At 52.2% G+C, this 25,025-nt stretch overlaps 1 protein-coding gene across 1 annotated transcript in view; it reads left to right on the top strand.

Moving 5' to 3' along the window:
• Positions 1 to 24,306, top strand: part of LOC125944293 (uncharacterized) — a 29,881-nt gene extending 5,575 nt beyond the window's left edge. Inside the window, exons 4-8 of the mRNA XM_049664647.1 lie at positions 3,343 to 3,819; positions 5,418 to 5,645; positions 6,451 to 6,855; positions 14,179 to 14,469; positions 23,794 to 24,306. Of these exons, the coding sequence (XP_049520604.1) occupies positions 3,343 to 3,819; positions 5,418 to 5,645; positions 6,451 to 6,855; positions 14,179 to 14,469; positions 23,794 to 24,306 (1,914 nt within the window). The remainder of the gene's footprint in view (positions 1 to 3,342; positions 3,820 to 5,417; positions 5,646 to 6,450; positions 6,856 to 14,178; positions 14,470 to 23,793) is intronic.
• The last annotated feature ends 719 nt before the right edge of the window (positions 24,307 to 25,025 follow it).

Here is a 25,025-nt window from a genome sequence, read left to right as displayed (position 1 = left end):
GCGTGATATACCAAAGAATGTAAGCACTTTTCGCTTCAATCGCTGAAGGTTTTTAGAGCGCAGCTTTTAGGCGCCCGTTCCTGCGAACGAGCGAACGAGCGCCGCGAAGAATGAAAGAGGGAACACGGAGCTCCGCGGGGGATGAAAGACGCAAGGAGGAAAGCGGAGAGGAGGGTGCAGCAGAACCATGAGGCGGAAAGCGGAGGAGTGTATGGTGAAAGCGTGAGAAGAAAAGCGTAGTGCGGCGACGATGACCACGAGATGGCGCCGGAGTACCGCGCGTCGTCTGGGAGGTCTGTCTGCGGCAGCTGCTGGGAATCGCGCCCACGCGCGGCCTCTCGCGATTAGCGAGGCAGTCGCTCCACACTTTGCACCGTTTGGAAGGTGCCGCACGAGGCAGATTGTCCGCGCCAGCCAGTATATTCGTTGTTTTTTCGAGAGGACGACGCCTCGAAAAAATTCCCCGACGATTACGATACTCCCTAATGCGAAATTTGAGCGCAGCTATATATGTGTTTGCGTTTCGCGATAAGGCAGTTAGATTCATATTTGGCAAGTATAAAAAAACATGGTTCACCTTCCCTTCTTCTTATGACAGCAAACCACATACCGGAATAGAAACTCGAAGGAAAATCAATCGTTGGACTTTTCTTTACAAATGCCTGACAGGAACATTTATTCTTAATCTACCAAGTTGTGTTCGTCCCCTCAGCACTCGAAGAACGTGTCACAGCCGGTAACATTCACTTCATACTATATTTGCGAAGACAAACAGTTTAAATTTAGTTTTATTGCGATAGCAATTATATGGACACTTCAACCGGATTTTTGCCGTCGGCGTCGCCGTCGCCGTGAGGTTCCGTATAAAGTCCAAGGCCGATAAAATCGTCGCCGCGCGCCGTATTCCCCCACGCGCTATCACGGAGAGCGAACGCACGACGGAAAGCAAACGCGACCGTCGCGCGAAAGGCCATGGGGGTATGGGAGGGAGGGAGGCGGGGCGACGCTCTGCTGCGGCACGAAATGCGTATCTTGCAACCGGGCGCAAGGGGAACTAGCCACTCAATCTCCCACGCGAAAGCAACAAAGCGGGAAGGCAGCACGGTATGGAGGGGGGGGGGGCAGCTTCTACTCTGCCAACAACTGCGTTTGTACTTGCCCGGCTGTGGCGGTCGCCCGCACCGTCTCTTATCTTCACACGGCTCTGGCCTTTGTGTGCGCTGTGCATTCGCCGCTCAGTTTCCGCTGAAGCGACAGACCGCACGAACCTTCGCCCGCTGCTTGCTGCCAGCGTTTTGACAGTCGTTGTCTGCGGTCATTCAGTATGGTCTATTCATGTTTGCTTGTGCGCGCTGACACGACGCTTGTTAATTCAGTTAGTAAGCGAATGTGTCCAAGTTCATGCAGCCGATAAAAATACTATCCCTACTCCGAATAGCTCTCTACTAATTTGCTATCGCAATTGATGCTTCGCCTTTCGACGAAACTGCGACATTTTTTTCGAGAACTATTGAGGACTGGAACTTGCTTCCCGCCGCTATTGTTGCATCAAGAGATTTTGTTGCTGCAATTGAGCAATTCTTTTTTTTCTTTTTAAGCATAAATGTACATATTATACTGCTGATACTGTTTGTAATGATAGCCTGCAAATTGTATTTCTCGCTGTATACTTCTATTAGTTGTTTAGTATTTTCATATTGCAGCCCCTCCTGCTTGGGCCAGATTGATAGCTCGCAGTATTTTGAAATAAATATGTCTGACGTGCGCTACTCTGGCGCCATCTCGTAGCCTCGTCGCCGCAGAGCCTGTCTTGCGTGGCGCTACACTTTTCTTCTCACGCTTTCACCATACCCTCCTCCTCCGCTTTCCGCCTCATGGTTCCGCTGCACCCTCCTCCTCCACTTTTCTCCTCGCGCTCTCTTCGCTATCGCCGTCCTTCAACCCCCGCTGCGCTCCGCGTTCGCTCTTTCATCCTTCGCTGCGTTCGGGGACGCCGACTCTCGCCGCAGCAATGGAAGCTTAAGACCTGCGCTCTAAATTCCCGAACAACTAGAGGGTAACAGCTTCGCTGTAAGATTGTCATATTTGTAACGTAGGTAATACGAACCGAATCGAAACAATATTATGCCCGTGGGATGTCTTGGGGTCTGAGGAAGATATGCAAGGATATGAATACTGCCCGCCGCCTAGTTTGTGCTCCTGTAGAATTAAAATAGCATGTAGCATGCCCCGTTGCATTCCGCAAAGGCTTATTGGCAACGGCGATCGGCTGCAGAGCACAATCTCGTGGCTTCCATGACCGCCCGCGATCCGGTCGAGTGGGCCAAAATGCATTTAGCGTACCGTGCTTTCGAGTTCACGTTAAAGTCACCAGGTATTGAAACTTAATCCCAAATATTTCACTGCATTGTGTCGTCACTGTACGGATGTGTAACTTTAAACTCGATTAGTCAGTCAATCAAGCGAGCAAGCAAACTAAGCAATGGATGTCCCACGGCTATATACAGCATGCTAAGAACGGCCAGAATATTATCTTGCCGCTAGCGATCGATTGTGCGGCGCTTACAACTTCTGAACTAGATATTTGCGACAGGACGAGAAACTGCGAACAATTTCAGTAATCAATACGACAATCACTGGCATGTTCACCACCGTCAGTAGTATTAGACGCGGCTTTGTGGCGACGTTCGCATTTCAGGTCCTTTGGCGTCCCTCATCGATTTACTTCGGGCGCCCCTCAAGCACTTCGGTTATATTGTAACGTAGGTTGAAGACGGAGGCTTGAAAAATAGGCACTTCTCTTTAATGGCGGGTCAGAAGAAGAGCGTACAGCTTACGCGCTTCATCGTCTTTCATGACGTCGACCTTTGCACGCGCCTTCCTGCGGTGTGGACGCCCCACATCATTGTGTCAATATACACGCCAGCAGAGAGCGTATTAAACGTTTTAGACGCCTTAGGGATCATTCACACAGGCGATTGGTGGAGGTTGCGCGACCGATTGCCACTGGTGAGCAAAAAGCGACTCAGCGTGATCGATGTTCGCACCGCCAAGTGCTAACGGCCAGTCGCCACACCAAAATGTCTCGCGATTGATGCCGTTCTCGTCTGCTCGCAATGCCATCGCCACGTAAAATAATCGGCAGCCTATACGGACGTGCTGTTGTTGCGCATCTGATTGGCTCATAAACTTTGCGACTGCGGTCGCGTGACTGAAACTGCAAAATCTAGCATAACCAAAACAGTCCCTTTTCGACCAAAGAGAATATTAACGACTGTTTTCGACCTCTGCGCGAGTCGCGCGTGTGAATGAGCTTATCCTCTTCCCGCGTGTTCTATACAGACCGGTGCGCAGGCTTCGTCGTGGCTCAACTTCGTTCGGACTCTTCATTTCATCAACAGCCGCGAGAAGTACTACAGGTTGTTTTACGCGCACTACAATGCCACCCCGCCGGACTCTGAAAACATCGCGAGAGAGCTGGCCGTCGAGAAAGACGTACTCACTGCCTTGGACGCCGCGCGATCGCCCGGACCCGCCCCCAGGGCCGTTGTAAGCTCCATCGCCGCGATCGCGGATGCCGTTGCCAACACCACGTTGGAAAACTGGCTCAACCCGGTCGTCGACGCGCCCGGGGGCCGTTCCGTGGACTCCAGTACGATGGCAGCCGTGCAAGACGTGCGCGTCCTGCGTGCCGTCCAGTATCTGACGAACACTTTCACCGCGGCGGCTCTGATGCAGCACCTGTCCTGGTGGCTGGTGCAGATTCTCACCGTGATCGGCTGGCCCCAGGGGTACGTCGTCATTGCTGGAAGTCAAGAGGTGAGTTGGCTACTGGCTTCTAGCCAATAAGATTTGAGGGGGGCTTTTATTGCGTTAGCATTATTGGGGTACTCCACGTACACTCCGGGTGCTAGTTCTTTTTGTATATGTATGTATGTATGTACGTACGTACGTACGTACGTATGTATGTATGTATGTATGTATGTATGTATGTATGTATGTATGTTATGTATGTATGTATGTATGTATGTATGTATGTATGTATGTATGTATGTATGTATGTATGTATGTATGTAACCGTTTTCTCGCCTAAGCAGGGTCAATGGGTAGTCAATGATTGAATGGGTAGCGCTAGGCTGCTGCAGTGTGCTGACGAAACAGCGTTTGAAACCAACCGTCAGACCAAGTTGGGTCTCTGAGTATGTGGCAATGCGTACATACGGGCCGCTCTTCACCGAACCTCTTTGATACCAACTTGGGTGAATGGGTACGTGCCAGTAGGTGTATGTCACTCATCAACGAACGTCTTTGACGCCAACTAGGGCAACAAGGAAAGTGCCATCTGGAAATCTGCCGCTCTACAATGACGAGAAGGATCCCTTAAACTTCTGCGATGCTGATTGGAATCGAACCCACGTCGCAATTGTTCCTCAAGGACCCGACGCTTTAGCAGGCTGCGCGTCACACATTTGCTGAGCACGTGCCGCTTTTCAGTGAACGTCTCGCGTCTGAAAGCATTGAGTATGCGCCGCTCTCCAATTAGCCTCTCGGCAACTTTGGTCACTGAGTGTATATGCCACCGGGTGTGCGGCAAGTGAAGGAGCAATTATCTGCGTTGGCAGGCACTGGCGCGCCATGCTTCTAGTCTCGGAGGTCACGCGTGAACTTCTCGGCAGCGCCACTAGATGGCGCAGCCTGTCCAGACATAAACGTGAGAGAGGAGCCAACTTACCGCATTATGCGTTTCTCAGCGTTCGCACTTACCGGTGCACCATTCATTTCAGAGGCCGCATGCAGGCGTCGCGGCGGCCTCGTGAGATTAATGGCACACACACACGCGCACGCGTACAAACGCGCGCGCGCACACACACAAACAAAAGCGCGCGTACGTGCGCGCTTGTTTGAGTTCTCTTCCGTAATGAATGCCGTTAAACATTTTACATATTTAATAAAGTTTTTTCCTCCTCCTCCTCTTTGGTTATTCAAAATAACATTTTAGATGCGATGCACCTTATGCTCGGGGCTATGTCACTCCCTCCCTCCGCCGTGCGGCGTCCCCTTCCGGTTCCGCTTCCAGTTCCACTTCCGGTTCCGGAAGCCAGCTTCCGGCTTCCGGAGAATGCTTCCGGCGTTTTGCCCGAATGATCCCCCGGTGCTTCGCCCACTCATTCACTTCGTCCTCTCATTCTCCTCCCGCAACGCCGCGATGAGTGCCACGGGCAGCGCCAGCGTCAACGCCAGTGTCAGCGCCGTGGACCGCGCCGCGGAGAAGAAGGCTCGAGCCGCTGCCACGAAGCGGCAGCGGCGACAGGCCGATCTGAAAACTAATGGGAACATGAGTCGACCCCATGGCTGCTTCGCATACTACTCAGGGTACGGGAAGATGGTGTAATTTTTTCTGCTTTTACCACTTGCAGGCCGCTCGGAGCGATTTGAAGCTGGAGTGCTATCGAATAATGGCCGACAGGTTTGGTCTGCTGATGGCTGCGGAAAGCGCAGTCAAGCTCTTCAGCCGTAAGGCGCAGCAAGAGGTGACGCATTTCTTCACGGACATCATCAGTCTCCTTGCAAGCGCCGCCGCTAAGGCGCCGTGGATGAGCGACGAAGGCAAACGACGTGCCGCCAGACTTCTGCAGGACCTCGAGGTACGCACAGCCAAGCGAATATAGTGATTATTGCTGAGAAAATTGGAATAGAAGACAGGTCCACACGTGTTTCACAGGTAAAGATGGTTCACCTCGCGTCAAGTATTGCGGCGTTGTCAAAGGCTGACGCTTTCTTATACATGATGTGCGCTCGTCGGCCATCTTAAACGTCTATTTCGGAGTAATCGAACTCCTTTGTGACGAAGCGCTTGGAACCGCCGAAATTATTCGTTATACAAATGACTTCGTCGTAGAAAATCGCGCACCATATTCGCAGTAGAATAGAATAACCGCGTTCAGCAAACAAATCGTTTATGTAACATGAATTCAATTGACACTTAGTGAAAGAAGTCACGTGACCAGAAGAGGCGGCATTCCCGTGCGACGTGCTCGTCGTCCGAGAAATTTGTTGTGTCAGTCTTTCGTGAAACTCATTTTTGGGGCACTGCCTATAACGCGTGCATTTGCCGCGTCGGTCTTCTGCGACCAAGTTCTGTTACTCGGGGTCGTCTGAACGACGGCACTTCGCTCTGTACGGGAAGTTAACATAATCACTTCCAACAGCCGCACTGAGGCCATTCGATTGGGGGCTTGATCATTACACCACGAAGCTGCGTGTGTTGCGAAGCGAATTCTCGGTGCTGTTAATTTTATCGCAATTACGTTTGTCGCTATACTGTATATCGCTTCACTGTGTTACATGTTTCTTTCTTTCTTACTTTCTTTCTTTCTTTCTTTCTTTCTTTCTTTCTTTCTTCCTTTCTTTCTTTCTCTCTTTCTTTCTTTCTTCGTTACTGTGCTGCAGGTTGTCACGTGGCCGCCTGAGGGGGACGAATCCAATACTACGCTTTCGGCCTTGTACGCGGGCTTCTGCAACATGTGCATTGAAAATGCCGAGTCTAAAGGCAGCACGGTGGAGGCGCCGTCGACGAACTCTACTGTGCGTCCCCTGCTCATGGACTACTGGTGGCAGGTCAGCAGGAAGTTCTGGCACTTGTCCCCCGAACAGCGCGAACGCATGCAGTGGCTGTGGCAGGAGCATCAGTTCGAGGTGCTCCGCTACGAGCCGTGGAACAACCGCCTGCGCGTCTCGCACGCTGCCCTGAACAGCCTGCTTTATCACCCTGAAAGCAGCGCCCGTCGCACGGCCAACTTCGGCGGCCTCGGAGCGGCCTTCGTGTTAAACGTGCTGCAGATGTTCGAGCGACCGGTTAGTGCTATTGGACGAGAACCTTTATTTTCTCTGCGCGTGTATGAAATTTCGGGTAGGACTCGTCTACGATGGCTGTTCAATTACGCGAATAGCCGAAATGCCTAATGTACATAGGTGTACATACGCATTGCATGTATGACACGCCACGCCTTCTGACGGCACCGCCCTGAAGTACCTGCGAATGCACATTGGCACATAACCACCCGACCGGCCACATATTTTGATGCCTACGATGCGCTAAAAGCAAGCCAAACGCGGTTGGCCTCAGCGAGCCGCAGTGCGCTTAGCCAGTGGACTCGTGGCGGCACCCCGTGGCGGCCGCGGTGTAGCCGACCGCAGCGACCAATAGCAGCCGCGTATAGGAATGCGCTTTATTACGAAATAAAGCACCCAGAAAAGAGTGAGGATTGTGGCTTCTGTTGAAACGAGAGCGTTTGAGAGGAAGGTGACTTTTCGCTCCACTTGCGTGCTCCATGCACCGCGTACATCTCACAAGTTTTGTTGTGCGTTGTGCATGGAGCAGAATGCTCAGAATGCTTGCGGCAGAATGCTCGCAACGCACGCTACTTCGATAGCTCTCGCTTGGGATCGACTGCCAGGTGGCTGGCAGAGACGTTGGAGAGACTTCGCGCGCTGGCTCCAAAACAACCGGAAGTAGACAACACGACGTCCCATCATGACGTAGAGCTAGTGAAGGCGCAGCTTGCCCCGATCGCTCGCGAACGAGTTGAGGAGAAAAAACAAGGCTATGGAAGAGGGTAACTTGTAATCATCCATAGCTCTCCTATTATGAGACGCTTCATGCAAATTGTGGTGCGAATGGTTTACTGTAGCTGCACCCTACGCGTCTACAAAATTTGTCCGAACCGTTTCAGGGACCTTTTGATTCTGGATCGGCCCACATCCTAATGCCGATATAGCAGTCTTGGCATTGTCAGACCAGTTTTCTTTCCGGCCATCTAGCTATCTCGATAGCTAGATAGCTGGTAAGAAAGCTGGTCTGACAATGTCAAGAATACTAATCGCATTTGCAAAAAAATGACAAACTTTCGCCCTCTTTACAGAGTGGCGGCACGCACACCTGAATAAGCACATTCACTTTACAGAATATATCTGCTCTTTGGCCTGTGGAAAATGCTTCTATGCAGAGAACGACGCGATCGGGAGGCTTGTTTAGAACTTTCTTCCACGTTTTCTGGAGATTCTCTTGCGGTTACGCGCGGATTTCTTTCCCTTCTGTTACCCCTTGCAATGTACTCCTATGATGGCGTAAGCCATAAAGTTTTTTATCACATTAGAAGCTATTCACACATCTGTACTACATGCATACACATGAGCATATTATTGAACGTCATTATTATAACGCTTATAGCGCGCTAGTCTGGCCGTTCCTTTAAAGTGTCGACATGTCGAGGTAGTCGTGCTTAATACCAGCTACCCCTCACTTAGTTTCGGAGTGGACAAGTGAAGGTTAAAGGGCAACTCCGGCGATTTTTCGATGTCAACGGATGTCGATGAAATTCGCTGGGTCTGTTCCTCTGAATACCCCCACCATGTCCTAAAAAAATGAGGCTTGAGAGTTCCACAGATTGTTTACAAATGAATTTAATTTATTGCCTCGAGCACCCTACCTTACCCCCTCCTCAGTTATAGGCCACATTGTGTATGACGTCAGGAATGGTCCACGCGGAGCATCCCGGGATCATGCAGACGACACCGACGAGAGTGTGCAGGAGCCGACGATCGTGAGCTAGCGCTTGGCGTGAGATGTTGCTGTCGCGAGAAGTTGCATTCCCTGTGGACGCGCAAGTGATGCAGGGTGGCAAGCGGTGTTGCGTTGTTGGCTGCACGAACTTCAGCCCTCGCCATTCGCAAACCCAGTTTGAGCTGATGCCGATCGCGTTCAGCCGAGGTTAAGCCTATCACAGTGGCCGAGTTCGTGCGTCTGCTGCTGGCGGACCAGAACCACTGATATTGTTACGTGTGAAAGAACACAGACGAAAGAGGCTATTTACAGGCTATTTACACTGGAGCCAGACAGCCAGGCCCACACTCGCTCGCACCAAGAGCACAGACACACTTCATCGTCTTTCTCGCGGCGGCTCGTCCCTTGAACATCTTTCGGTGATATCGTAATACTACCCCCCCCCCCCCCCCCCCCCGGCGGCAAAAGCACCGTCACGGTGCTGTTAAATATCCAATGCGCTTGGAGAGTTGTAGGGTTTGAGTCGGGCGACGTGGACAATATCACTGGTGGTCACATCGGAGGACGTAGTGGGCTTGGCGAGAACGATTTCGTAGGTGACATCGGTCACTTGGCGGAGTACGCGATATGGGCCGGTGTAACAGGGGAGCAGTTTTTCACAAAGGCCAACTTTACGCGATGGTGACCAAAGCAACACGAGGGTGCCGGGCGCAAAATGCACATCACGGTGACGGAGGTCGTAGCGTTGTTTTTGTTTTTCTTGAGAAACTTGCAGACGAGCACGCGCAAGTTTCTGTCGTCGTCGTCGTCGTCGAGGTAACAATATGAAGCTAATTAAGCTATTAGGATGAGGAAAGCAGCTTCTATAGTTCAGTTTTGACCATACGGATTTGAAATAAACCATTCCTCATTTCGTACAGTGCACACGCAAAAAGCTAGAAGCGACAACACGACGCGCAATCAACATCCGTATACGTTGCTGTTCTCGAATGCGGCCAGTCGCACTCGCCGGCGCTTCCATAAATGAAATGTGACTACGCAAATCCATGGGTGTATTATTACCTATTGTTATGCTGACTCATTATTTAGCTTGCGAGGTGCACTGTTTGCCTCGTATCCCAAATGGGCAGCAAGCGGAGGCCCCTTCAATACACTGCAGCATGCGTAAACAACCGTCTCGTTCAGCTGCCAATGATGTCATACTTCATGACATCGGCGTTTCCGCGAGAAAACTATACATTCTCTAAGTGAACGATCATACGCGCAATGTCCCAATCTGTCTACTTTACGGAACACTAATTGTGTGCATGAAGAGAATACGAAGAATGATAAGCAGGCTGCACAACGCTTTCCTACTACGGTCTCCCGCTCGCTGTTTCCGAAGGTTGTGGTCGCACGTATCAGCGCGACCCAGAGTGATGTAACGGTGCTTACATGCACAAAATCTACGTGTTTTGATATGTTCTGACATTAATTGATGTCACCGATGAGCGGCTATGTCAAGCGAACGACGTACGAGTGGTCGCTGTACCTGCCGATGTAAACAAATGCACAGGTCGGTGCTTTGGACTGTCAGCGGCGTTCTTGTGGGATACAAATGCGGAAAGTCGTGCTCCACATCTTACAGTGAGCATGCGAAGCGGTTCCATGAGAGGGGTAAAACACCTAAAATACCAAGCAGCACGTATATCAGTGGTTAGGGCTACCCTTGGTCTTCATGTCGCAGCACGATATGTTGCGCATGGGTGCTGGCTCTAGTGGTGGAGGACGGCGATTCGTGGCTATTGAATTCTTCTGAATCAGAACTGTCACTGTTTGACAGATCCGAAGAGGTGGCGCAGCTTACATGCAATGTCACCCGAAGGTCCGGCGCGGTCACGAATAAGCTGAGCGTCTGCTCTTCGCCGGTTTCGTTCACCCCGCGGGCGAGACCGGCATGCGTTGCGCGCCTTCCCCGCCGGGGATACATTCGTGACGTCACACGCAGAGGTTCGCTCGGCTGCTTGCTCAGGTTTCGGTTTCGTTTTCGCGCTTTTTTGCTTTTTAAAATTATTTCCGAATTTGCGGAACAATTCTCCTATCAGGTGCGTCACAGGAAGGTCTCGGGAACCTAAATATTTTATTAGCTCGACATGGTCAAAAAATCGCCGGAGTTGCCCTTTAAGAGTGCAAGAACTGATCTTCGCCATCCCTTGTCGTCACAGGCTTATGTTTAGCTGCTATTTATTTTTTGAGTATTAACCAAAAATTTGTAATTTACTCAAGAAGGGTCAGAGAGTTTCCATTGGTTGCATGCAGTAGTTTTAATGAGCCTTTGTTGCGGCGCTTGCGCTGAAACGCAAGGTGAACCGAACACTGCTTCTCTGTCTGCAGAGAGTCGATTTAGATAGAGCACATGCCATAAAAGGGACCAATGAGCTGCACCAATCCCTGGTTACGCAGGCGTCCTAAAAGTTTACAGAGTGTCTTTCTTAGCGAGTTACTACCACTTTTCCGTGTCGGGTATGAGTATTTCTAGCCTCTTTCGTAGGTCTCTCCCTGAGATTGCGAAATCTAAAAATGTGGGCCGGTCCCGAAGGTTGAGCAGTGAGAGAGAAAGATTCAACTTTAATGGTGCCAGCAATTCACGAGAGCGTATCGCAGCCTCTCTCCGCCTAGCAGATGGCCGAGATCCCCTGAGTCTCAGCGGCTGCCTCGGCTAGCTGGACGGCCCAGACCTGGTCTTGCTGGTCTGAGCTGAGCAGAAGGGTCTCCCACTGCTGCCGGTTTTGAATTTTGCGGCCCTCGAAAGGAGCCGCCTTCGAGTATGCCCATAGAATATGTGGCAGATCCGCCCTACCTTTACATAATTTGCATTGATCGTTGTATTGCCCTGGATAGAATCTGCTGCAGGCCACCGGGTTTGGATACATGTTTGTTTGCAGGAGGCGCCAGGCCACCGCCTGTTTCCTGGTTAGCGTGGGATGAGCTGGTGGGTACCGGGCCCTTCCCAGCCGATAGTAATCGGTTATTTCTTTGTAGCTGACCATGCGGTCTCCTCTCGATCCCGGCTGGGCGGGCTCACTTGCCCGGCGAGTAAGTCCTCGAGCTACGTTTTGAGCCGCCTCGTTGCCGGGGAGAGAGGAGTGCGCGGGTGCCCAAATAATTTGGATCGTCCCGCGATGTCGGTCGCTGTTACTATTTAGAATTTTGAGCGCCTCTGGCGAGATGCGTCCTTTAGCGAAATTGTGAACTGTAATTTTTGAGTCGCTTATGAAAACTTGCGCTTTCGTGGAGGTCACCGCTGATGCTATGGCGGCTTCCTTCGCAACTTCGGCGTCGTCCGTTCTCACGGTGCCGCTCGCGAAGGGTTCTCCGTCCGTGTTTACCGCTACTACGGACATCCCTTTGCGTTATCTGTATTCCGCGGCGTCTACGTAGGCCACGCCCTCTACGTCATGGTATTTGCGCTCAATGTGGCGTGCCCTTGCCTCTCGTCGCTCCCTGTGGTGCTCCGGGTGCATGTTCTTGGGCAATGGAGGAATTTTAAGTTCCCTCCTTGTCTGTAGTGGAATGCTTAGTTTGGTGCCGTGTTGCGCTTCATATCCAATTTTGAGTTTCTGTAGAATGTGTCAACCCGTTGGGGTTTGTGTGAGTATTTCGTATTGGGCGGTAGTGTGCGCCTCGATTAGTTCGTCAAGCGTGTTGTGTAGCCCCAACTCTAAGAGTTTGTCGTTGGGTGTTGTGACTGGGACGCCAATTGCCTGTTTGAATTAGGCTGACCTCCATCATGTCGTAGTGTCTATTGGCAATCCGTTTTATTAGCCTTAGTGTTTGCTGTGCGCTGTTCTCTAGCGCCTTGATGGTGCCGAGGTTTCTGCCTTCCGCATGCAACCAGAGTCCTAGGACTTTAATTTGGTCTACGATAGGTGTTCACTTTGATGTTAATGTTCGGTGTTCCTCCGTATTGTTTCCTGGTCGTAGGGTACACCAGCAGGAGTTCGGACTTTTGAGAGGAGCAACTGAGCCCCTTCTCTGCCGCGTAGCGTTCGACGGCCTCCGTGGCCTGTTGGAGGGTTTACTCGATTTGGCAGTGAACAAACATTTCATCAGTCCGACGGCTCCTCCTACTCCTCTCACGTGATGGGTGACGCGATAGAGTGCCGTGCGCAGTGACTCCGCCACATTCTGAGCCCAACTCGCTCTGGAAGACATAGCCTTTGATCGACGTCAACTAGAGGTTGAACCACTTCTCAACTTTTTTAAAAGGAATGAGGCCCAAAGAAAGAGCAGTATGAAAATTACGACAGCCTTGTCTTCCCAATTAGCTTTTGCCTGACTGATCAGAGCTAGCAGCTTAAGACTGCAGATGGCACAAATGAAAGAGGACAATACCCAGCCGTTGGTCGTGTCAGGTGCCCCTTTGAGACAATAGGGCATACCGGCGTATTCCCTAGGATTCCCAGCCGTCCCGAATTTAGCGGGACAGCCCAGACTTCCCGTGTCCCGATTTGACCCAGTCGGGAAAGTCAAATGTCCCGACTTCCTTTAATGCATGTTGAAAATTTAGCGCTAGAAAAGACCAAGACCAAAGGAAGAACACACCCCGATCGCTTACTGACAACTGGAGCTTTATTTCATAAAAAAAGCAAATGTATAGTAAGACTTGCGCATGCTTGCGGAGAAAAAATTACAGCGATAACACAACCAGAAAAAAAAAACATAAACGTCAAAACGAGGCTCTATCACACACTGAACCAAGATACGAAAGTGTGGTGGTCATTCCGCTCCAAAATCTACGAAAGCTATTTCTCATGTAGCGCTATCGAGGATTGTCTTATACATATATTTTAATTTATATTGTAAGCCTCGCCGATTTCCCGTGTCGTCAAGCCATCGTCGCCGTTGTCATGCTGTCGTGGTTATATCTTCCTCTTCTCGTGGCCGTAGCGCAATGTCGCGGCACGTGATCTCTATCCCCACACGGACACGTTGTCCTATCTAGTAAGATTCTGCGCAACCAAGAACTAGGTTATGAACCATGTCACATGCCTCGCAAGATTGGACACCTGGCGCGCACCACACCACACACACACACACACACACACCACACACCACCACGCGCACACTGCACCACGCGCACACGCACACACGCGCACTAACGCCACACGCCGCGCACGCACACACACACACACACACACACACACACACACAACACACCACACACAACACACACACACACACACAACACACAACACACACACACACACACACACACCACACACACACACACACACACACACACACACACACACACACACACACACCACACACACACACACACACACACACACACACACACACACCACACACACACACACACACACACACACACACACACACACACACACACCACACACACACACACACACACCACCACAAACACACACACACACACACACACACACACACACACACACACACACACACACACACACACACACCACACACACACCCACACACACCACACACACACACACACACACACACACACACACTATACTGCGATAAGGTGCATCGCACATAGATTGGGTAAAAACATTGCATAAACCGCTGGCGTGTACCGGTCAACGCAGGCGGCGGACTTCAACACCGACGTCGTTACGCCCTCGTCCGACATTACGGACATGTTTCGGCGGGCCCACCACCTCAACTGCAGCGACGAATTCGTGGCGAACGTGCGGGACGTCTTCGCCATGGGACTCGCCTGGCAGGCGCTCAAGGCGGAGGAGAAGGCCGCCGACAAAGAGCGCCACGGGCGACATTGGAGACACGGATCGATGATTGCCATCAAGGACGAGAACCGCGTGGAGCACCTGTACGGCGAAGACCAGCTGTTCTTTTTAACCTACTGTCGGAGCAGGTGTGTGTGTGTGTACTGTTTACGTTGCACGTGCTGCTCGCAGTCGAGAGAGCGCGGTATCGGTTTGTACAGTCTGGTATGAATGAAGCGCAGTAATAAAACTTAAATTACGGCAAGGATACATGTACGTGTTTATCTGATATGCGCCGGTGTTTGGTGATTTCTCGTAAGTTTACCCGTTGCGGACGCGGCCGTTCCAGAGATGGAAATGCGATTTGAGCAGATGGAGTCACATTGGCTAAATTAAGGACAACGATGGGGGTGGGAGATAGGAGAAATGTCGAGAAGAGGAATCGTACTTGTTTTGTCGCACGTGGTTCGATCCCGGCGGTCTATTGGCGCGTACGATGAGCTAAATCATAAAAAACACCGCATATCCACAAAGTGAATGATGATGAGTGGGCGAAGCACCGGGGGATCATTCGGGCAAAAGGCCGGAAGCGTTCTCCGGAAGCCGGAGCTTGGCGTAGATATACTGTGCATATGCATATAAATATATATTGTGAAGAAGACGCGCCTCCGTCCAGCGGCACCGCCAACGCTCGGCCCGCTCTGCTCGCGCTGTTGGTCGCTGGTGTTTTTGGAGACGGTGCTCCACGCTGCCTCGCCGTTCTTGGAACTCGTAGCGTCCTTGACGGACACCGCCAATACACCTCTTCTCAATTGGTGGAGGTTGCTGGATTTCCCCCGCCGCTTGAAACCTGGAACTTCGAACCCGAACGCTTCCGCCCATCATGACCGACAACACCGACCCACCGGCGCCTGCGCCCCAGCCCGTCATCTGCACCGGGGTTCCTCGGCAACGTGATCCGAAGGTCTTCAGCGGTACAGATGAAACGGACGTGGAGGACTGATTTACGTCGTATGAACGGGTGAGCGCGCATAACAAGTGGGACGACGTCGCGAAGTTGACCAACGTCATATTTTATCTTACTGGCGTTGCCCAACTCTGGTTTCATAACCACGAAGTCGACATCCCGACATGGTCAACTTTCAAGACGTCTTTCACTCAAGTGTTTGGTCGACCTGCTGTGCTCAAACTACGCGCTGAACAGCGCTTGCGAGTCCGTGCACAGCAGACTGGTGAAAATTTCACTAGTTACATTGAAGACGTCGTCGACCTTTGTAAACGTGTCAACGCCGCCATGCCCGAAGCTGATAAAGTTCAGCGCATCCTCAAAGGCATCGATGACGGCGCACTCCAGATGCTTTTGGCCAGGAATCCGCGCACCGTTTCTGAAGTAGTCATGTTATGCCAGAGCTACGAAGAGCTGAAGAAGCAACGCACCTTGACTCGGCAGCCTCTGTCTACCGCCGACTCGCTAGCGAGTCTGGTTGCCGTTTCCGACCACTCTCCACTGCTTTAGCAGATTCAGGACTTCGTGCGCGAGGAGGTTGCCCGTCAACTTTCCTTAGTCCCCTTCACTCAGGAGCCGTCCTGTCGTCTGCCTTCGACGCTCCGTTCTGTCATTGCCGAAGAGGTCGCACAAGCTGTTCCCGTCGCTCACCACCAGCCACCTGTAGCCGCGCCTCTTCCCTATACGCAGACAGTGCAGCCTGTTTCCGCGCCTCTTACGTATGCGCAGGCAGTGCAGCCTGTTGCCGTGCCTCCTACCTATGCGCAGGTAGTGCGTAGGCCTCCCCAGCCGCCTTTCTCGATCCTGCAACAGTCTGCACCACCCGCCGCGCCTACTGCTTCTTGGGCCGGGCCGAGAGACAGCGATCCATGGCGGACGCCTGACAATCGTCCCATCTAGCTGTTACGCCTGCTGCATGCCTGGACACGTCGCTCGCTATTGCCGCCGTCGCCTTCCAACTCCCGACGCCGCTGCTCGGCCGATCCAATATGGCGGTCAGCCCATGCGCCAATCAGCCCCGGGTCCCTCCCAGCGCTACATTTCTTCTGACCTCCCTGATTTTCCGTCGCGCCGATCCACATCTCCTCATCGACGATCGCTCCCCCCAATGCGTCGCCGACCCGCACCCTCCGACCAGAAAAACTAAGCGCCGCAGTTCGCGAGACAAGAACTGCGCCATCTTCGAACTGCCCAAGTCCTCGCTCTTCTCCTGCTAACATGGTCGCAATATCTGTCGAAGGTACTTCTACTTTTGCACTTGTGGACACCGGCGCCGCCGTTTCTGTTATAGGCGCCAAACTCTGCCGTTCGCTGCGCAAGGTGACCACGCCGCTGTCTGGACTGTCGCTTCACACGGCAAGCGCGCAGCACGTGACACCTCTCGCAGCCTGTACTGCCCGGGTGCTTTTACAAGGCGTTTTGTACATTGTCGAGTTTATTGTTCTTCCTGCCTGCTCACATGACGTCATCCTGGGGTGGGACTTCTTGTCCAGTCATAATGCCGTCATCGACTGCGCACGAGCTGAAGTTGAAATTTCGCCGCTGTGTGACGCACCATCCCACGACGCTCTTGATCAGCCGCCTAAACTGGTCGTGCGTGAGGACACCGACATTCCACCTGGCTCTTTTGCCCTTGTCCCAGTCGTCTGCGATGCCGTCACCGATGCGACGGTCTTCTTTACGCCATCTGACATCTTTATGAGTCGCAAAGCCGTTCCACTGCCTTTTGCAACGCTTGACATCGGCGCCGGCATCAGCAATATTTTTGTGTACGAATCCGCTTTCTGCATCGGTTACGTTGCTTGTCGGCGAATGTCTCGGCCGCGTGGAACAGCTTGACTCTTTGTTGCCGTGCCAGACGGCTCTTTCCATCTTGACTCGCACGAACTCCTCGCCCTTTCAACGCATGATTAGTCGTCGAGTGACATGTTTTCCAGTTCCATCGCCACTACACTAACCCCTGCCGAACCCTTCTACACCAATTCAGAGATTCCTTCGATGTGTCTCAGCCGCAATCGGGCCGAACGTCGGAAGTGCAGCACTACATTGACACCGGCTTGCACCAGCCGTTGCGTCAACGACCGTACCGCGTTTCCGCCGACGAGCGTCGTGTCATCAACGACCAAGTCGACGACATGCTACGCCGTGGCGTTATCCAGCCATCTCACCGTCCCTGGGCTTCTCCTGTCGTTCTCGTTCGCAAGAAGGACGGGTCTATCTGCTTTTGCGTTGACTACTGTCGATTGAATAAGGTCACGCGCAAGGACGTCTATCCTTTGCCGCGCATCGACGACGCCCTTGACAGCCTTAAGGGCGCAGAATTCTTTGATTCCCTTTGGACGTGATTCCCTTTGGACATTGCAACACGCTTGCCACGTTTGAACGACTCATGGACATTACGCTGCGTGGCATCAAGTGGTCTATGTGTCTTTGTTACCTCGACGATGTCGTGGTTTTCTCGCCCGACTTTCCGACCCACCTACTTCGCCTTCGACATGTTTTGACGTGTCTCACCAACGCTGGCCTGCAACTGAAGAAGTGCCGCTTCGCCGCGCGGGAGCTGACCATCTTAGGCCTCACCGTGTCCAAGCAAGGCGTTCTACCGGACCCCTCGAAACTTCGTGCAGTCGCTCAGTTCCCGAAGCCTACAAACGTCAAAGAACTATACGCAGTTTTGTCGGCCTGTGCTCATATTTCCGGTGCTTTGTCCGCAATTTCGCATCGATCATGTCGGCCTTGACCCAGCTCCTACGCGGTGGCGCGGACCTCTCCTCCTGGTCTCCTGCGTGCGACGCCGCGTTTGCTACACTGCGGCGTCTTCTTACCTCTCCACCTATTCTTCGCCATTTCGACCCGACAGCTGCAACTGAGGTGTATACAGACGCCAGCGGGGTCGGTCTTGGCGTCGTCCTCGCGCAACGCAAGCCCGGCTACTCCGAATACGTGGTCGCCTATGCGAGTCGTACGCTGACAAAAGCAGAGGCCAATTACAGCGTAACTGAAAAAGAGTGCTTGGCTCTGGTATGGGCGCTTGGCAAGTTCCGCCCATACTTATACGGCCGCCCATTTGATCTGGTAACGGATCACCACGCACTTTGTTGGCTCGCCACGTTGAAAGATCCATCTGGCCGCTTAGCACGCTGGGCACTCCGAATCCAGGAGTACGATATTCGCGTCGTCTACTCCTGTGGACGCAAGCACACTGACGCAGATGCCCTGTCCCGTTCACCTCTACCTCCCGACTCGGCCTGCGGAACCACTTGCGCTCACCCCCTGTCATCTCTTGACCTAGACTCCATTGGCACCGAACAACGCCGTGACCCGTGGATCGCTTCTCTTTTCGCCTATCTTTCCGGGTCATCGACCACCCCTGTATCACGATCCCTCCGACGCCAAGCTGTTCATTTCGCCATTCGTGATCAGCTGCTTCACCGACGCAACTACGCTCCCGAAGGCCGTAGATGGCTACTAGTCATTCCACGCAGCTTAAGATCCTAAATCTGTGCCTCTTTTCACGACGATCCGCAATGTGGCCACGCCGGAGTGTTTAAGACTTAAGAACGTATAAGCCATCGCTACTACTGGCGGGGAATGTACACTTTTGTACGAGAGTTTGTTCAGTGCTGCCCTGACTGTCAACGTCGCAAGTTACCACCTTTACGTGCGTCTGGCGCCTTGCAGCCGCTTCCGTGCCCTGCCAAACCCTTCGATCGCGTATGCATTGACCTCTACGGCCCGCTTCCCATGACACCGGATGGCAATCGGTGGATCATAGTTGCTGTGGACCATTTGACACGCTACGCCGAAACTGCTGCTCTACCGAATGCTACAGCGCGGGATATAGCGTCTTTCGTCCTGCATCGCTTCGTCCTTCGACATGGCGCACCTCGAGAACTTCTCAGTGAAAGAGGTCGCGCCTTCCTCTCCGAGGTCGTCGAAGCTCTGCTTTCGGAGTGCCACATTATTCGTCGCACGAGCACGGCTTACCATCTGCAAGCTAACGGGCTCACGGAACGGTTTAACCGCACTTTCGGTGATATGCTCGCGATGTATGTGGCATCTGATCATGGTAACTGGGACCGCGTACTTCCGTTTGTAACGTTCGCATACAACACCGCGATACAAGCTACAACGGGATTTTCACCTTTCTTCCTCCTATATGGACGGGAGCCATTGCATACCATCGACACACTCCTTTCATACCGTCCTGACGCTTCCGAGTGCCCACCTGTGTACGAAGCTGCCCGACAAGCCGAGGAGTGCCGCCAGCTCGCGCGCATCTTTACGTCGCAAGAACAACAGCGCCAGAAGGAAGGACGCGCCGACTCACTGCCCAGTCCCACGTATGCCCCAGGGTCTCTTGTATGGCTGGCTGTTCCTTGCCATACTCCGGGCCTTTCTTCAAAACTCGTTCCAAAGTACGAAGGGCCTTACCGCGTCTTGGAGCGAACATCCCCGGTGAATTTTCTCATCGAGCCACCTTCTCCATCTGACGACATGCGCCGGCGTGGACGTGACCTCGTCCACGTGGCGCGTCTCAAGCCCTACCATGACCTTCTGCCAACAACTTAGGTCTCCAGGATGGCTCTTTTTCTGCGGGGGCGATTGTGAAGAAGAAGACGCGCCTCCGTCCAGCGGCATCCCCAACGCTTGCCCCGCTCTGCTCGCGCTGTTGGTCGCTGGTGTTTTTGGAGACGGTGCTGCACGCTGCCTCGCCGTTCTTGGAACTCGTAGCGTCCTTGACGGACACCGCCAATAACCCTCTTCTCAATATATATATATATATATATATATATATATATATATATATTGTACATGTGTGCAGTACACATGTACACACGTACAGTCGAGTGCAAAATATTAGAGACCACGGGAGCGGCGACCAAACTGCATGGCTGCGCCTTCTGACGGCTGCGCGCTGAAGTTCGAGAGCGCGTACTGCGCACGCGCGTCCTTTCTTATCTGTCAGCCTGCTCGTTCGCTCGCTTCACCCGCGCGCGCACCGGAACGCGTGAGAGAACGCAAGGTGTCACTTCTGCAGTCGCCGTCGAATCGGCCGAGTGATGATATCGTTATATTGTGACGAAAACACTTCATTTGCACTGGCAGCGCTCGGAGCGCGCCACTCTCTGCGCCTTGCTTGTTGACACACCGCGGCGCGAAAAACATGCTTCGCGTCACTTTTTCTAACATCGAGTTTTGTGATAAGGTTAGAAAGCAGCGATGTCTTTTGCGCTCCACTTCCTAAAACTTAAACATGATGCAATTGTGTGTGGTACTCGGTCCAAATATCATCTGCCCAGACACATGCGTGAAATTACCGAATATCGAGCAGCTGGAGAGAAGAGCCATGGAGAAGAACAGGGAATCATCGCAGATTTGTTCTCAGAACCAGTAAACGAAAAAAAAATCACCGGCGATTACGATAATCCCTAATGCGAAATTTGAGCGCACCTCTATACGTGTTTTCATTTTGCGATATATTGGATGTCCCGGACAATCAGCCTCATGTGGCGCATTGCAAACAATCGAAGTGTGGCGCGACTGCCTCGAATAATTTGGAGATCGCGAGGGCCAGCGCGTGGGTGACGCGTGGGTGCGATTCAGACCTACTGTCACCGAGTGACCTCCCAGACGACGTGCGCTACTCTGCCCATACCTACTTCACCGTAGCCTCCTGCGCTTTCCTCCTCGCGTTTTTCATTACCCCGCAGTGTACCGCGTTCGCTCTTTCATAGTTCGCTCGGTTACGCCGCCGGAAAACGCCGACGCCAACGCTGGTAGCAGCAACGGGCGCCTAAAGCCCGGCCCACATGGAGCGAACTTTCACGGCGAACTTCGCGCGGCCCGCACCAGCGCGGCTGATCGCCAGCGTGCCGCCGCCGTGCTGCACCCACATGCGGCGAAAAACAGGCGGCCGTCGCCGCCACGATTTCAGTGTTGCTAGAACAGCGTGATTTCGTTCCCAGTAAAATGCAGTGAAAAAATAGTTTTGTATCTGCAATTAAACCATTTTTTATGTAATCGCGGTAAATAAAACGACTTATTATCTAGGTTTAATGTCCATTTGACAATTTCTGTCACTTTTTATCAAAACATGGACTGCAGGACGCGGAATAATCGCTGGGGCTGGCCACGCTGTGCAGTGGCAATCGTGTTCAGCCGCCGCGGTACCGTAGCCACAGATGCCGTAGCTACAGTGTACTGTACCGTAGCCGCGATATCCGCGGTTTTATGAGAGGTGCTGCGGTAATTGTGCGTTCTGCAAACATCCGTTCCCAGTTTGCACTCGAAGTAATTGCTCAAGAAGGTCGCGGACACATCCTTTCAGTAGTCGCAGAAAACGCCCAGCTGCGCTGTGAACCGGTCCGGACAACGCCACACGACGATCTTTTTCCGTGAGTTCTTGTACTCTGGGTGGCAGCAATCCCATAATATTGGTCGCGCCTGGACGGCTATGATCAGCCGATCGTTGTACGCGATTCGCACAGCTTTCGTCGCCATGTTCTTTGGCTGGCTAGCCAAGTCAAATGTGGCGGCCGGAAGTCGGACGCGACCGCGCCCTGATTGGTCCGCGCCACTCGCCGCTTCCGGCGAGCGGCGGATCGCCGGCGAAAATATTTAGCCCACCTTGATCGTCGGCGAACAGCCGCCGGCCGCCGGGCGAAAAGCCGCCGGCCGCCAGGTGGATGCCGCGCGCGGCCGTTCGCCAGATTTTCGCAAGAAAATCGCTCCATGTGGGCTGGGCTTAAGAGCTGTGCTCTGAAAAAAGTGGATGATGGAGATGCAAGGTGGTTTAGCGCTTTCAATAAATGGTCAGATGTCCATCGGTGGCAATGACTTGCGTCACACGGAGCGGCTTAATTTACCGCATTGAATCGTTGAGACCTGTTCCATTGAACCATTAAGAGAGGTTTACAAGCATCATTGTGTTTTTCGCTTGCCTTGTTCTGTAACACAGTGTACCAAATTCCATGTGAACACAATTCAATTCGAAGTGCCATGCAAAAACAAAACAAATTTTAAAAACTCCTTAGTTAGACTCAATACATTGCGACATTCCGTGTTGCGGAACAAAGCATGTCTGGCGTTTTACAGCCCCGTAGCTGAGCGGGATGGTGATCTTTATTCTTCCCAATAAACTACGCATTGCATTGAAGTCAAGCCGTCAGATCGGACACTCGGTACTTGCCCGCGTGCCTTCGACGCAGCCGCAGTAGCATTCGGTTTGCAATGTTATGTTTGGCTTCGTAGTCTTTTGTGTGCAGTAATGAAAAGCGATAGCTCGGAATAGATGTGACCATGACAGAGTTTATCATCTGCACAGGCTACATATAGCTATTGGACAATCTCGTTTGTCGAAAGAGTATAAGAATGAGTGCTTAAAGACGCCGTTTTGTCTTCTTCAAGAATGTCGCCACGGATTCCACTCGATGAGAGGAGGCGCATAGATGATTTAAGCATCCAAGGCTTTTCGCAACGGGCCATCTGCCGGCTCCTTGAAAGGTCAAGATATGCGGTGATCCTTGTCATCCAAGCCTATCGCAAAGAAAGCCGAATCGTAGATAGACAGCGCAGCGGAAGGCCTAGGTGTACGGAAGATGAGGTCGACAGAATAATTATTGCAACTGTAGTAGCTGACCCATTTATATCAGCAAAATGCATAAGAGACGCCCTGCAGCTGAACATCTCCGTTTGGACCATCCGCAGAAGATTGGTCGAAGCAGGGCTTATGAACTGCGTCGCGGCCCAGAAGCCCCACCTCACCGATAGGAAAAGGACCCTGCGACTACAGTTTGCGCGGGCTGTGCAAACATGGACGCCAGCTGAATGGGAAGAAGTCGTGTTCAGCGATGAATCTACGTTCTCAAGCCGCTGGGACCGAAAACGGCGAGTTTGGCGCCCAATAAACTGCAGGTAAGAAAATTTGCAGTTTGTTTCCATTTTATACAGTGCCATTACTATTGCAGTTTTTGCTATAGAACTCGTACTTAGATTTAGTTGCACGTTGAAGAACCCCAGGCGGTAAAACTTTATCCCGAGTCGCCCACTACCGCGTGACTGATAACAACATTGTCGTTTTAGTACGTAAAACCCCAGAACTTAATTATTGTAATTGGTTCATAGAATTACGATTACCTGCACCTCCTTTACTTTTGTGCGACGTTTCTTCGTGAGCGCCTCTCGTCAAAACTTCAGCACTCAAGCCTCTGTGTGCATGTTGTTTTGGTATATAGTGCCCCGTTATTATTCAGGATTAGCAGTTGTTTTCGAGAGGTTTCTTACAAAATGAATCGAAGGCACGCTACCTAGATTTTGAACTTTTCACGCCGTCCGTGGTGACCTCGCCTCACTCAAACATTGTTATAGCTGCAAGTTAAACAGCATCGCCTAAGCAAAAATTGACCACCATGCCATGTTCGTTTAATAAAGCTGTTTTTGTTCTTTTTGTCATTTTCTTCCCTCATCAGGTTTTCAGCGTTGTTTACGCAGAGGATCTTTGCCAGCGGACGATGCGCCGTGAGTGTGTGGGCCGCCATGAGCAGAGAAGACTCGGTCCACTGATCCTCATCGACGGCAAGTTCACGGCTTCGGCCTACTGTTCACTCATTGAGCGGAAATTGCTTCTATATCTTCTGGATGGCCCCTTCAAGGATGGATTCTGCCTGTTTCAGCAAGACAGGAGCCCTATCCATACTGCTCGCAGTGTGAAATCCTTGCTTGATGACTATGCAGTTCGCACGCTGGAGTGGCCACCTGGCGGAGCGGACCTTAATTCCATAGAAAATATCTGGGGTCTCATCAAACGCCGACTTGCGTCGCGGAACCTCGGAAGTGTGACAAAAGACACCCTGTGGACTGCAGTGCGTGAGGAGTGGGATGTGCTTCGTGCACGCCCAGAGCTCATGGCCGCACTGTACAAATCGGTGCCACTCCGTGTGGCGCAAGTGATTGCCGCAGATGGGAATCTCACCAAGTATTGAAAGCGGTCACTCACCATGCATCTCCGTCACAGTTTTTTTTCTCTCGGAAACAGAAAATAAAACCTACGATTATTCCCCGTTCTTCTCTGTGGCTCTTCTCTCCAGCAGTTCGATATTCGGTGATTTCACGCATGTGTCTGGGCGCATGATATTTGGACCGAGTACCACAAACAATTGCATCATGCATAAGTTTTAGGAAGGGGAGCGCAAAAGACATCGCTGCTTTCTAACCTTATCACAAAACTCGATGTTAGAAAAAGTGACGAGGAGCATGTTTTTCGCGCCTCGGAGCGTCAACAAGCAAGGCGCAGAGAGTGGCGCGCTCCGAGCGCTGCCAGTGCAAATGAAGTGTTTTCGTCATGATATGACGATATCATCATTCGGTCGATTCGATGGCGACTGCAGAAGGGACATCTTGCGTTCTCTCACGCGTTCCGGTGCGCGCGCGGTAGAAGCGAGCGAACGAGCAGGCTGGCAGATAAAAAAGGACGCGCGTGCGCAGTACGCGCTCTCGAACTTCGGCGCGCAGCCGTCAGAAGGCGCAGCCATGCAGTTTGGTCGCCACTCCCGTGGTCTCTAATATTTTGCACTCGACTGTACATGCTCTGGTATACACAGTATACGTGCAAACCAGAGCTACGGACAACGGACAACTACGCGGGACAAGGCTCGGTCCTAAGGTGCTTCGCCCCTAAAACCGATTACCGCGAGGTGTAAGT

This window comes from Dermacentor silvarum, chromosome 3 (assembly GCF_013339745.2).
Source record: "Dermacentor silvarum isolate Dsil-2018 chromosome 3, BIME_Dsil_1.4, whole genome shotgun sequence".
Taxonomy (NCBI): Eukaryota; Metazoa; Arthropoda; class Arachnida; order Ixodida; family Ixodidae; genus Dermacentor; species Dermacentor silvarum.
The sequence above is the reverse complement of the archived record's forward strand: the minus strand, read 5'-3'. Positions and strand labels throughout refer to the sequence as shown.